Genomic DNA, 15,601 nt, shown 5'->3' with positions numbered 1-15,601 from the left:
CTGTCCGTGTCACTTCACCGTTGTGAAAATTACTCAACATGTCTGATTTATATTTAACTTTCGATATATCGGATGACGTGGTCGGGAAGAAGGAATAGGCTATATGTTTACAGACCATCAGATGACTGTATTTCACTATTTGTACAGGTGTGTTACCTGTAGCGCCCTCGAGAAAGGGGCAGTTTAACTTCCTCCCTCGATGTACCACATATTCCGGCACAATTATATGCTAATGAGATGTAGCCTATCCAGCAGAAGGGAATATTGGTGATTAAAAACATCCCTGACAACTTCCCATGTTGTCGCGCTTGTTTATTCTACGTTTGGAAATTTGCCAGCCTACATTTAAAGCTGCTTGCTGTCACTCAAGTAGCCTAGTGCTCTTCGTTCAGTGGCAATAGTCCATGGAGTCCACCTAAACAGGAGCACAGGGAGTCCAGATCATAAAGAAGTGACTCTTATTTCAATTTCAGTGGTTGCTTGCGCACGGCTTTCACCACTAGAGCGGGGGCATTGACGCATTTTGGAGTCGACGGGTAACACTGCCAACCCGGCTGCGCTACAGACGCATCCATGAGCGAAACCGCGATGGCCGTGGTGCAGCTCGAGACGGAGGACCATCAACCGGAGAACGGCTTCGTGTCCCCCGAAACAGAGTCGCCGGGATTGCTCACACGCATCGACGATTGTGTCTTGCCTTTTCTTGGGGGATTTGGGAAGTATCAGAGACAGCTAATCGTGCTAACATGGATTCCGGCGTTATTTATTGGATTCAGCCAGTACTCTGACGAATTCCTTCTTGCCCAACCGAACAATACATGTGTTCCGCCAGCTGCAAATACGACTAATTTTACTATAATTCCTTCCTCTTTATTTCATGGTCCAAATAATAGTTTCCCACGAACAGCGGCGTACGTTTATTACAATGGCACCCACAATAATACAGCCAGGCAGCTGCAACATTGTATGTGCAAGGAGTGGACGTTTGAGCTGCATACGGGACTAATGCAGAATGTGGTTACTAAGGTAAGTTTTGTTGCCTGACATTGAGCAATAAGGGCTGACTTTACATAGTTTATTTTATGTCATTACGGCCTATACATGTATTCCTCCCTCGATTCAGATGAGGTGCATTGGATCAATTGCATTATAATATCAGCATATTGTGGCGGGTTACCCACAGCCATAGATAAGTAAAGTATGTTAGCAGACGAGGGCTTTAACACTATCACATTGTTTCATTGTAGGAATAGACCTATTGCAGTCTCTAAAAAAAAAAAGCATATTGTTTTGATATAGGCTGGCACCTCGCTTAACCGTCACACCTTTATGAGTCTAAAAGCATGTGACTGGTTCATGCATTGCTGCCTCCAATAGCCTGCTAGCGCATGCAGCCCAGGAATGTATGTTTCCACAATTGGCTATCTCTGTATAATAACACGAGCTGCTCCACTGAGTGCTTTAATAACCAATTCATGGGGCTATGAATAATCATGGACAATAACTACGAGTATGTCGGCTGGAGAGACTGTTCTGTAGCCTATAGCTCATCTACATGCCGACAGTTCCTAAGCCAGTGATGTTATGCCATCACTCATAGGAGCAGCTGACGAGGTGCTACCTATCATGGAGAGATGTCCCTCTCCCTATGACCACGGCAGAATGTGCGGGTGGTCAGAATGTGCCGTTGGTCATAATGGCCCAGACCTAAGCGATACTCGAGCTTTGATCTAGAGCCAAGGGCATGTAGCCTACTGTCAAGTTCGTAAGTGCTCTCCCTCGCACACCTTGAGCCACCCGAGAATAATGACTTCCCTATTTTGATTATGTCACCTGCTCTAAAATAAATCCAACTATTGTCTTTCTTCCTTATCTGAACTTGTTTTATATCTGAACAGTAGCCTATAAACTCTTCTACTGTGCCCCATTTCGACTCTGTATCAGACATTTATTTTTAGTTACATGGAGAGAATACTAATATTTCCAAGGCTCTTGTGCTGTTGATGTTATAGTTCAGTTCCTCTGCCTCAGGTGTTTATCGATCCACACAGGCCTCCTATGCCCATATAGATATACTAAGCCTAGATATACATTCTGAACCCAAATAGTGAAAGGACATGATTTCCCCATTTGCACTTTCAAAATGGACCTTGAGGCCTACTATTTCTAGCCTGACAACTCACACAAAATTCTTCCTCTGCTCTGTCTTACGCAACATACTTTATTCTAGACTGCCATCATTGAAATCGTTTGTGGTGACCAGTGGTGTTGTACAAAATAAAGTCATCAGCAATTGGATCGTCTCTAACCAATTAGAGTATCAAAGCCAATGACACATTTTCTAACTGCAGCTTTACCCACGTGTTCCAAGGAGCCAAGGGTTCCGGTCTAGAAGCATGGTTTTGACTGCTACAGTTTTGCTTTGGTACTGCAGTTTAACTGACCATTTCCGTAGACGCCACATAGAGAACTCCGATTAAAAAATCGTGAAAAAGACACTCTAGTCATCACCTTCGTGTACATAACATCCATTGAATTATTCAAATAATTGTAGCTCAGGGAGATTTTTTTCCATCACTCACAGCCGACAGTATTAAAATGTTATATTCATCCACTGTCTGCCATGTTTTTGGATAACGTGATGACATCCACTGCATGTGCTACTCCCTGTGCTAGTGCGCATGGGATGTTGGTCCGTATAAACCCAATGCCACCCGGATATAGACCGTCCATGAGTCGGCGTGAGTAGATTACCTTGAAAATAACGGGCGGACATCTTGGATGCGGTCTCCAGTTCTTATACCTTAGTTGTGTGTTCTGGCTCTGGCCCAACCCATCGGTTTCTGGACCAATCAGACAGCCCCGGATGTGTTTGCATTCGGTGAAGGGTCTGGGAGGGTTTCAGATCCAGACTCATTGCAGAGAAGAAACTAACGTCCGTGGGCGTGGCGTAGCTTTTGGCCAGAGCAAGAAGTCTGGGAAGCAAGGCAAAACTATTTCACAATAGGGTGTCTTTTCTGTAAGAAAGATAATGAGAAATGATTTGGCATTCTTCTCATGGACCCCTAGAGGTATAAGAGTACATCCATAGCAGGGATGTCAGTCATGTCCTTAGGGGCTATTTCTGTGATGCTTGGAGGGCCACACAGCAAGAAAACGACTGTAACCCATGGTGGACACCCCCTGCTTGTTTGTTGGTCTTGTACGTTACACTCTGTCCTATTGATTCCTTTATAATCTGTAGTAAGTTCTACAAAAACAAACTAAACATCCTGATTTATATTTTTATCAAAAAGGTTAAAAACTGAACTATATATATATTTCCACACTATGCTGAATCTCTGAAATTGTGAAATTTATGATAATGCTGTCACGTTCCTGACCTGTTTTCTGTTGTTTGGTATGTGTTTATTGGTCAGGGCGTGAGTTTTGGGTGGGCAGTCTATGTTTTCTGTTTCTATGTTGGTTTTGGGTTGCCTGGTATGGCTCTCAATTAGAGGCAGGTGTTTGACGTTTCCTCTGATTGAGAGTCATATTAAGGTAGGTTGTTCTCACTGTTTGTTTGTGGGTGATTTTCTCCTGTGTCTGTGTTTGTCGCGCCACACGGGACTGTCTCGGTTTGTTTGTACGTTCGTTCTTTTATGTAGTCAGTTTTCCTGTTATTGCGTTCTTCACGTTTTTATGTAAGTTCGTGTCCAGGTCTGTTAACTGCGTTTGTTATTTTGTAGATTTTCAAGTGTTTCGTGTTCGTCGTGTTTTCTGTTTTGTTTATTAAATCATTATGAATTCACACCCCGCTGCACGTTGGTCCAATACTTGCTACTCCTCTTCGGATGAAGAGAAGGAGGAAGCCCGTTACAGAATCACCCACCAAACCCGGATCAAGCAGCGGGTTAACGGACAGCGCACGAAGCAGGATTTCTGGTCTTGGGAGGAAATCATGGAAGGAAAAGGACCATGGGCTAAGGTTGGAGTGAATCGCCGCCCATGGGAACAGCTGGAGGCAGCTCGGAGAGCGGAGGAAACCGGAGAGAGGAACCGGCGTTATGAGGGGACGCGTCTAGCACGGAAGCCTGAAAAGCCCGCAAGTACAACCCAAAAATTTCTTGGGGGGGGGCTAAGAGGTAGTGGGTCTAGGGCAGGTAGGAGACCTGCGCCCACTTCCCAGGCTAACCGTGGAGAGCGGGAGTACGGGCAGACACCGTGTTACGCAGTAGAGCGCACGGTGTCTCCTGTACGTGTGCATAGCCCGGTGCGGGTTATTCCACCTCCCCGCACTGGTAGGGCTAGATTGAGCATTGAGCCAAGTGCCATGAAGCCGGCTCTACATATCTGGCCACCAGTACGTCTCCTTGGGCCGGCTTACATGGCACCAGCCTTACGCATGGTGTCCCCGGTTCGCCTACATAGCCCGGTGCGGGTTATTCCACCTCCCCGCACTGGTCAGGCGACGGGGAGCATACAACCAGGTAAGGTTGGGCAGGTTCAGTGCTCAAGGGAGCCAGTACGCCTACACGGTCCGGTATATCCGGCGCCACCTTCCCGCCCCAGCTCAGTACCACCAGTGCCTGCACCACGCACCAAGCCTCATGTGCGTCCTCAGAGCCCTGTACGCACTGTTCCTCCTCCACGCACTCTCCCTGTGGTGCGTGTCTCAAGCTCAGTGCCTCCAGTTTCGGCACCACGCATCAAGCCTCCTGTGCGTCTCCAGAGCCCTGTACGCACTGTTCCTTCTCCCCGCACTCGCCCTGAGGTGCGTGCCCTCAGCCCGGTACCTCCAGTTCCGGCACCACGCACCAGGCCTACTGTGCGCCTCAGCAGGTCAGAGTCGGCTGTCTGCCCAACGCCGCCTGCACTGCTCGTCTGCCCAGCACCGTCTGAGCCATCTGTCTGCCCAGCACCGTCTGAGCCATCTGTCTGCCCAGCGCCGTCTGAGCCATCTGTCTGCCCAGCGCCGTCTGAGCCATCTGTCTGCCCAGCGCCGTCTGAGCCATCTGTCTGCCCAGCGCCGTCTGAGCCATCTGTCTGTCCAGCGCCGTCTGAGCCATCCGTCTGTCCAGCGCCGTCTGAGCCATCCGTCTGTCCAGCGCCGTCTGAGCCATCCGTCTGTCCAACGCCAGACAGTCATGAGCTGCCCTACAGTCATGAGCTGCCCTACAGTCATGAGCTGCCCTACAGTCATGAGCTGCCCTCCAGTCATGAGCTGCCCTCCAGTCATGAGCTGCCCTCCAGTCATGAGCTGCCCTCCAGTCATGAGCTGCCACTCAGTCCGGAGCTGCCACTCAGTCCGGAGCTGCCACTCAGTCCGGAGCTGCCACCCAGTCCGGAGCTGCCACCCAGTCCGGAGCTGCCACCCAGTCCGGAGCTGCCATTAGTACAGAGTTGTCCCTCTGTCCGGAGCTACCTCTCTGTCCGGAGCTACCTCTCTGTCCGGAGCTACCTCTCTGTCCTGAGCTACCTCTCTGTCCTGAGCTACCTCTCTGTCCTGAGCTGTCTCCTCTATGTAGGAGGGGCCTTAGTGAAGGTTCCTGGACCATGGTCGGGGGCGAGGGTCGCCACTCAAAGGACGCTAAGGAGGGGGACAAAGACAGTGGTGGAGTGGTGTCCTCGTCCACCGCCGGAGCCGCCACCGCGGACAGATGCCCACCCAGACCCTCCCCTTGAGTTGTAGGGGTGCGCCCGGAGTTCGCACCTTGAGGGGGGGGTTCTGTCACGTTCCTGACCTGTTTTCTGTTGTTTGGTATGTGTTTATTGGTCAGGGCGTGAGTTTTGGGTGGGCAGTCTATGTTTTCTGTTTCTATGTTGGTTTTGGGTTGCCTGGTATGGCTCTCAATTAGAGGCAGGTGTTTGACGTTTCCTCTGATTGAGAGTCATATTAAGGTAGGTTGTTCTCACTGTTTGTTTGTGGGTGATTTTCTCCTGTGTCTGTGTTTGTCGCGCCACACGGGACTGTCTCGGTTTGTTTGTACGTTCGTTCTTTTATGTAGTCAGTTTTCCTGTTATTGCGTTCTTCACGTTTTTATGTAAGTTCGTGTCCAGGTCTGTTAACTGCGTTTGTTATTTTGTAGATTTTCAAGTGTTTCGTGTTCGTCGTGTTTTCTGTTTTGTTTATTAAATCATTATGAATTCACACCCCGCTGCACGTTGGTCCAATCCTTGCTACTCCTCTTCGGATGAAGAGAAGGAGGAAGCCCGTTACAAATGCTCTTTTAGTGTAAGAGCTTTTTGAGATAAACACCTGGAATTTCAGTCTTTTCAGGTGTCAATGATCGGTCATCTTTTATTTGCATATGTATCCTCCTACTTTGAAGGGAAAGAGGGGTAGACTCTAGAATATAGTCTAGACAATCCTGTCCGCCAATCAGGTCTGTGTATGTAAATATATTTACCTTTGTATTAACACGCCTACACGATCAGACTGAGCATTTCAATGGCAAAAGGAGGCTCAGGAAAATAAATGCTTTAAGTATTTTGAGTTATTTTCATGGAATAAACACACAGTGATTTATTAGACATACAGTGCTTTAAAGATTAAATAAAACATACTTTATCTGGGCTTTAACGTCACACATATTACTACATTGTAAATACTGCTCAATAGGCCTGTGGTCACCAACCGGTCGATCACCTAGGAATGATCTTCAAGGCATTCCTAGTCGATCACCAAACATTTCTATTAAGGCTTGCGCTCCTTTTTTAAAATTCGTGTTGCACTGTTGGCAGTAGGTGCACTTGATTCAGAAGCCCGGCGCACCGGCATGCAAAAACCTACCAGGCTGACTGGAAGATCTGTGGCTAAATTCAGTGTGCCTACTGCGCTGGCCAATCAGATAGCTCAATCACCGTGCCTACAGTTTCCACAACCCAGGCCACAGTAATGTTTGATACTAACCTACCTGAGATTTAATAACTTTTAAAACCTTGACCAGAGAGAGACTGTCAAAGAATACAGCAAAGACCTGCTGTTTTTATGACTGAGTTCACGTCTACGTTTTTATTCAGCACAATCAACACTGTTTTTATTCAACACTATTACAAAACATAAAATGTGCTTCTCCCTACTTCCACTGGCGTTGCAATGAATGAGTAGCTAAGTATCGATAGCCCTGCGTTTTTATTATAATTTGCAGCTTATCGTGTATTTTAATGTCAAGGAGTATTTCACTTTCTCTGGTCATAGAAATAACATGAATTTGTGCATGAGACAGATGTGGTGCGACTCGAGTTTCGCAATCAGATAGACGACGGTGTCCCCTCTCTCTGGTCAGTCTCACCGGAGGAAAGGAAGGAGAAATTAGGGACCGGGAGAGGCTATTGCTCTCTCCCTCTCCGCTGAGACTAATGCTATGTTCAAAACAACTGGGAACTCGAAAATCTCCGACTTCAGTGTGTTCAAGACAACTGGGAACTCGGAAAAAAACAAGGTCCAACTGGCAAAGATCGTTTTGAAAGGTCTTACAACTCGGAATTCCAAGTCGGAAACGGGTATCTTTCTTGAGCTCTGGATTTCCGATCAGAAGATCACCGACGTCATGATTTGACCTAGTTTTTTCCGAGTTCCCAGTTGTCTTGAAAGCACCATGAACATCAGATGCAAGTACCATCAGTCCAGTAAAATAAAAAATCTAAGTATTTGCAAATTAATTCAATTTATGCTCAGCTGTGCCTCGCAAGTGGTACACCAACTGATCTATTTTGTTATCAAAGCTTAAGTTTTGAATTACAATATGGTCTGAGAAGAACAACTTTGGCATGCCAGGCATATAGCCAATATGTTGTAATGATTTATTAGGCCTACTGCACAAACCACATTTTTGTTAGGTTAATGTTCCGACTTTATTAAGTCGTGTTTATTTTATTTTTTTTAAGATTTCAGCTTGCTTCTTCTCTGCAAAAGTGATCTTGACTCAACTTTGTTGTATGTTTATGTGTATCCTAACCCATCCATCTTCATGGGGGGTGGCAAGGAAGTGTTAGCTTTTTGTTGAAGCTTCATACACGTTCATTTATCAAACACTACTTAAAATACACCAGTTTACCCACAGACATGTCATCTAGTCTGCTCAAAGGCATAAGAGGACCAGCTTGATAAAGAGCCTGGTTTTGAAGCCTCTCTCTCAGTATTGCACAAAGGGGTTCTAAGTATCACACCAAGACTTTAGGCCAGTGTGATACGACTAGGAGCAGCCATGCGCCCCTCCCTCTCCCCACAGCCTCGGACATCTGTTTATCACAGATAATATCCCCTGTTAAACGAGCAGCAGAGAAAAACGCAGCAGCCCGGCATGCACAGTGTTTCATTCCACCACGAGTCAAGGGACACTTCAGCCACGCTTTCATTTTACTGTACTGTCTGGAGGGAGGCTAATAGGAAATGTCTGTATGCTCAGAGGACAGCAGGCTGACTGCATAGCTTTATGTTACACACACAGAAAGCAGGGGCAGGTAACTCCAGTCCTCGGGGGCCTGATTGGTGTCACACTTTTTCTCCATCCCTAGCAAACACAGCTGATTAATCAAAATTCATTGTAAACTGAAGATCATGATTAGGTGATTATTGGAGTCAGGTGTGTTAGCTGGTGCTGGGGCAAAACTGTGACACCAATCAGGCCCTCGAGGACTGGAGTTTCCCACCCCTGCACTAAAGCATGTAAGCGTTCATATTTATGTTTCTATGCATGACATCCATCTTGGATATTCAAATGCACATTTAGTCGTTACAAGTAACGGATTACAAAAAAAAGGTAACTCTAATCCTTTACGTTACCAGCAAAAATATTGTAATCAGATTTCAGATACTTAACTAAAAACGAGTTTACTTCTATTATTATTTTTACATTCAGAAAGGATGTTTGCGAAAACATTTCTTGACACCTTTCTGTTTTCTCAGTGACATTCAAATCAGCATTGAAAAAAGGCGCAAATTTACAGTAAGTTTGTTCGGCTGAGTGAGTCTGACCACAAGTCAAAGACCACTATGATGACACACCAAATGCTTTTGATGGATCGTGGGAAAAGAGCAGGAATAGGCTTTTGTATTCTACAGTCCAAGCTATGTTATCCAATGGTGTAACATCTGTCAGCATCCAAAGATTATCCAATTTGAATAAACGCTTGGAGGTAAGGACAACAGCAGTGGTGTAGCCTACAGGCGGGGCGATATGAATATCACTTATTACATAGCGCATTGATGTGAATTACACTGCTGCTCTCTCATTTAGCTATTTGCACCTTACGGATTATGGTTCTTGTGGATGGTTGTTCACAAATGTATAAGTGTACTTAATAGAGGTCCGATTAATCGGAATGGCCAATTAATTCGGGCCGATTTCAAGTTTTCATAACAATCGGAAATCGGTATTTTTGGACACCGATTTGGCCCAATTTTTTTTTTTACACCTTTATTTAATCTTTATTTAACTAGGCAAGTCAGTTAAGAGCACATTCTTATTTTCAATGACGGCCTAGGAACGGTGGGTTAACTGCCTCGTTCAGGGGCAGAACGACAGATTTTTACCTTGTCAGCTCGTGGGATTCAATCTTGCAACATTACAGTTAACTAGTCCAACGCTCTAACCACCTGATTACATTGCACTCCACGAGGAGCCTGCCTGTTACGCCAATGCAGTAAGCCAAGGTAAGTTGCTAGCTAGCATTAAACTTATCTTATAAAAAACAATCAATCAATCATAATTACTAGTTAACTACACATGGTTGATGATATTACTAGTTTATCTAGCGTGTCCTGCGTTGCATATAATCGATGTGGTGCGTATCGTTGCTCCAATGTGTACCTAACCATAAACATCAATGCCTTTCTTAAAATCAATACACAGAAGTATATATTTTTAAACCTGCATATTTAGCTAAAAGAAATCCAGGTTAGCAGGCAATATTAACCAGGTGAAATTGTGTCACTTCTCTTGCGTTCATTGCACGCAGAGTCAGTGTATATGCAACAGTTTGGGCCGCCTAATTTGCCAGAATTTTACGTAATTATGACATAACATTGAAGGTCGTGCAATGTAACAGGAATATTTAGACTTATGGATGCCACCCTTTAGATAAAATACGTAACGGTTGTTAGGAATTTTGTTAATAAATAATTAAAACATTCTAGCTTTAGATAAAACTATAACTAATTGAACTCTGCACGCCTGGTGAAAAGAGATTTGTGTTGTGGGTTATAAAATAAGCAGAAAGGGTCGTTAAACTATGGTTGAACTGACCCAACTTAGCCCTGAGGTGTTTAGATAAGGCTGTGGGTAACTTTTTAGGTCTTCCATTATCTTGAGTTGTCTGCTAAAGTGGTAATAAATTATAGTGAGCCTTCAGGATAATAGATTATATTGTGTGTGTGCGCTGTGAAGTTGGAATGAACTTTTGAACCTGTTTTCTATTTGTCAGGACAATGAGACTTATTCTGTAACCTATGACGTCATATCTTGTATATAAACCTGTTGTTTATGATCAAATGTGTCACGATCGTCTTCGTGAGAGAGAGAGGACCAAGGCGCAGCGCGTGAAAAATACATCTTCTTTTAATGAAGGAAAAAACAAACACTTACAAAATGAACAAAACAAACGATCGTGAAGCTAAACCTGAACTAAGTGCACACATGCAACATAGAACATAGAACATAGACATAGACAACTACCCACAAAAGCCTACTGCCTATGGCTGCCTTAAATATGGCTCCCAATCAGAGACAATGAATGACAGCTGTCTCTGATTGAGAACCAATCTAGGCAGCCATAGACATAACTAGACAACTATACTCTACTCTGCCCCATACACATACAACACCCCATAGACACTACAAAACACATACATTCCCCATGTCACACCCTGACCTAACTAAAAAACATAAAGAAAACAAAGAATACTAAGGCCAGGGCGTGACAAAATGGGAGCGTGCTCCGAGAATAAATTCTATTATCTAATTTTAATAAGACTGTATCCTGTCTATTTTATGTTAATAAGTATCTTACAAATTCTTATAAATAGACAGATTGAATTTAATTAATGAGTACATTAGAGGAATCATTTAATTCCACTAACACGGTTCCGTATTTCACTGAAAGAATAAATGTCTTGTTTTCGAGATGATAGTTTCCAGATACGATCATATTAATGACCTAAGGCTCGTATTTCTGTGTGTTATTATGTTATAACTAAGTCTATGATTTGATAGAGCAGTCTGACTGAGCGGTGGTAGGCAGCAGCAGGCTCGTAAGCATTCATTCAAACAGCACTTTCGTGCGTTTTTCCAGCAGCTCTTCATTGTGCTTCAAGCATTGCGCTGTTTATGACTTCAAGCCTATCAACTCCCGAGATTAGGCTGGTGTAACCGATGTGAAATGGCTAGCTAGTTAGCGGGGTGCGCGCTAATAGCGTTTCAAACGTCACTCGCTCTGAGACTTGGAGTGGTTGTTCCCCTTGCTCTGCATGGGTAAAGTTGCTTCGAGGGTGGCTGTTGTCGATGTGTTCCTGGTTCGAGCCCAGGTAGGAGCGAGGAGAGGGATGGAAGCTATACTGTTACACTGGCAATACTAAAGTGCCTATAAGAACATCCAATAGTCAAAGGTTAATGAAATACAAATGGTATAGAGAGAAATAGTCCTATAATTCCTATAATAACTACAACCTAAAACTTTTTAACTGGGAATATTGAAGACTCATGTTAAAAGGAACCACCAGCTTTCAAATGTTCTCATGTTCTGAGCAAGGAACTTAAACGTTAGCTTTCTTACATGGCACATATTGCACTTTTACTTTCTTCTCCAACACTTTGTTTTTGCATTATTTAAACCAAATTGAACATGTTTTATTATTTATTTGAGGCTAAATTGATTTTATTGATGTATTATATTAAGTTAAAATAAGTGTTCATTCAGTATTGTTGTAATTGTCATTATTACAATTTTTTTTTTAAATCGGTCGATTAATCGGTATAGGCTTTTTTGGTACTCCAATAATCGGCATCGGCGTTGAAAAATCATAATCGGTCGACCTCTAGTACTTAACCCAATAATGGTTGAGTTGAAGAAGATTAAGCTGCCTTTCAATCATTAGTTTTGTGACCAGTGGACAACCAATGAAAAATTCTCTCTTGCAACAGTTGCATAGTGCGGATCCCAGCCTGTCGAATAAAAGTTTGAGGGAGTTCTTGTCTTCCTTGGTATTGTGATCCATACTGTCAAAAACAAGTTTAATTTAAGAAGACCACGGGTGGGGCTTATTACTCAATCTAATTCGTGATGATTCCCAAAGAAATTCCATAGGCCTAACGGAGTCATGCTCAAACTCGCACACTTGATTAACTTAAACAGCTGCAAATTATCGAGATATCAAAGTGTCACCAACAAAAACATAAACAATAGGCCTACAGTGGCAAGAAAAAGTATGTGAACCCTTTGGAATTACCTGGATTTCTGCATAAATTGGTCATCAAATTTGATCTGATCTTCATCTAAGTCACAGCAATAGACAAACATAGTGTGCTTAAACTAATAACACAGAAATTATTCAATTTTTCTATATTGAATACATCATTTAAACATTCACAGTGTAGGTTGGGAAAGTATGTGAACCCCTAGGCTAATGACTTCTCCAAAAGCTAATTGGAGTCAGGTGTCAGCTAACCTGGAGTCCAATCAATGAGTCGAGATTGGAGATGTTGGTTAGAGCTGCCTTGCCCTATAAAAACACTCACAAAATTTGAGTTTGCTATTTACAAGAAGCATTGCCTGATGTGAACCGATGTGAATACGTTTTTCACATGCAAATAGCACTTTTCGGTTTTGCTTAAAGCATGCGAGCCCATGACAGCCCAATCAGTCCTCCAAGACAATAAAATCATAAACAAAACTTCACTCCGCGGTAGTTAACCTAAAAACTATGGACTTATTAGCTATGTTCAGATAAAACAATTGAGCTAATCTATATTTCCAAGTCCTATTCTTGAAGATCTGGCCCAACGCTCTAACCACTAGGCTACCTGCCGTCCCAGTAGAAAGCAATGGGTTAGAAGAAGCCTAAATAACCAACCCATGTAGTAAAATCCAACATCCATTTATGGGCAGCTATGTAAACTCTAACATTGGCTTATCCTGCAATAGATGTCATTCAATTGGTAATATACATTTTTGTCTTCTTCCAATGCTTCTTAAATGAAAGTAGGCAGATTACGTTACTGAGTTTGGGTAATCCAAAAGTGATGCTACTGATTACAATTTTGGACAGGTAACTAATGGATTACTTTTAGAAAGTAACCTTCCCAACCCTGTGAAACTCATAACTATTTTATATAGCCTACCATTTTGCCTCTTCGCTATGTAATTAATTACAAAGCTATTACTAAATTATCATCTATTGCCGTAGTAATTACAGCTTTACTACACAGGTACAAGAGCATCTGAAGGTAAAGTGTTACCACAATATTAACAATATCGAACAAAATGGCATATCATTCCATTACACACACACACAAACACACACACACCCAACAAGGTCGTCCCCAGAAGGAATTGATTCTCAGGTAAATGGACGAGTTCAATCCCACTAAAGGACCTCGCTATAAACCCTCTCCCTCGACTCCTGGAGCCTCATTTATCCATCATTCGTAGTCACAAATCTGTGTAAACCATGCGTCGGATCATTTCCATGCAAAGTATGAAACTCATCATTTTGAACGTTTGCTTGAGAGTGAGCGTAAATTTACGCACAGCCTTGACCAAGCGTGGACACAGTGCCATGTGCTGGAACAGAGGAACTGCTTGTCAAGCGTAGAAGGTGGGAAATATATGTTTAAAATGTGTGAAATTGCGAGAGTAATAAATAATTTTTTGATTTAGTTTGTTTTTCCATTGTGAATTCATGCAACATCCTGACAGGTTATATATAATTTGACCTCATCAGTGCATTTGTTACGATAATAATCAATATAAAGTACAATCATTTGTTAAATCAGAGGCACTTGTGAAAGTGAAACCATTGTTGAAATACTATTAAAGTCGGAGATTGCGTTTATAGCATGCTGTTCTCATGCTTAAGTTCAAGGTCAGAATACACAGAGAGAAGTGCATAAAAAAGGAATCACGTTCCATTCACGCATAACTCACGCTTAACTCAGTTCGGAATCGGCCCCTAAGAGCATTGGATATATCTCCTTGAATAGTTATATCATAGAAATGATACAACATAGTGATAATACAATCAGAGCTTTGGCTCGATCTCCTTGAAATACTAGCATAGTGACACAATGGATTTCTTTGGTAGCGTCTCCTTGAATAGTCATGGCATGGTAACAGTGCCCCTCAGTGCAGCTCTGTCCCCTCAGAGCGATGTTCAGAGAAGGCTTTGATAACACTGGGCTCAGCAGAGTAGGGGATGGGGGCTGATGGGGAATCCAGAGTGGCTGGTGTGGATGTGGATTCTAATTTATACCTGGGGCTTCTTGGGGACAGAGCTGAATAAAATAATAAAACGAGCCTGAATCATTACAGAGAGACACAGATGGGCCGGATGGGTCGAGCATCACACAGCCTGGAGTAGAGTATACTGAATATACTACTCATCAAGCTGGCACCCCTGTGTAAGCAGATGTTACATTGTTTTACGAAAGTCTGTACGCTTTAACTGTACAACAAGATAACTGTATGTCATGAAACTACTGTCATAAGTACAGAGAGATAAGGTTTGCACCCAATTCCACTGTAGTGCTAGCAGGACTGGACAATGCCCCCCAACGCCCTGAGAGTGAATACAGGAACGCCTAGTCCTTAAACATTCACTGTCTGTTTGTCCAGCTGTCCTCTCCTGTCCTGTCTTATCTACAGACCCAGCATCAGTGTGGGACAGCATGAGACAAACACAGCTGTTAGGAGGGGTTAACCCTCTGCCCAAGTCAGTTGTGTGTAGACACACACACACGTCAGCTGTGAGGAAAGAGAGGTCTGCCTGTGGGACTGAAAGACAAAGCTTCATACAGTCTTTGTATGTATTTGCTGAAGGGAGTTAGTTTCTCGTAGTGGTATTTTTGAGCAGAGCAGCATTAAACCTGGAACTGAACGTGTGACCCAGAGCAACCTGTGTCCCTGGTCGCAGTTGTTTAACAGTTTTTCTCAATTGCTAAAACACAATTTCTGAAACCTTGCTCCATTTCCTGAAAACATTAAACACAAAACCTCATCTCCAAGCACTATTTACATAACCTCTGACTCCTCTCGCAAAATGAAACATTCGCCTCGAAACAGTTTTACCTGTGTTCAAAATCAAACACTGCTCTCAAATCATAAACAAAGTGATCAAAATGATATACACTCTCAAGCTGTAACGGTCGTCATAGTCGTTCTCCTCCTCAGACGAGGAGGAGCATGGATCGGACCAACACGCAGAGTGGGTAGTGCTCATGATCATTTATTAAAACGAAACTGAACACTAACACGAAACAAAATAACAAAAATGAGTACAACCGACAACAGTCCCGTGTGGCACGAATACAAACACGGAAACAAACACCCACAAAACACACGTGAAACCCCGGCTGCCTTAGTATGATTCTCAATCAGGGACAACGATTGACAGCTGCCTCTGATT

General features: G+C 43.4%; 1 protein-coding gene across 1 annotated transcript in view; it reads left to right on the top strand.

Moving 5' to 3' along the window:
• The first annotated feature begins 398 nt into the window (after positions 1–398).
• Positions 399–15,601, top strand: part of LOC120055948 (solute carrier family 22 member 23-like) — a 79,752-nt gene continuing 64,549 nt past the window's right edge. The window contains exon 1 of the mRNA XM_039004022.1: positions 399–1,026. Coding sequence (XP_038859950.1) covers positions 574–1,026 — 453 coding nt within the window. The 5' untranslated portion in view covers positions 399–573. The remainder of the gene's footprint in view (positions 1,027–15,601) is intronic.

This window comes from Salvelinus namaycush, chromosome 11 (genome assembly GCF_016432855.1).
Source record: "Salvelinus namaycush isolate Seneca chromosome 11, SaNama_1.0, whole genome shotgun sequence".
NCBI classification, from domain to species: Eukaryota; Metazoa; Chordata; class Actinopteri; order Salmoniformes; family Salmonidae; genus Salvelinus; species Salvelinus namaycush.
The sequence above is the reverse complement of the archived record's forward strand: the minus strand, read 5'-3'. Positions and strand labels throughout refer to the sequence as shown.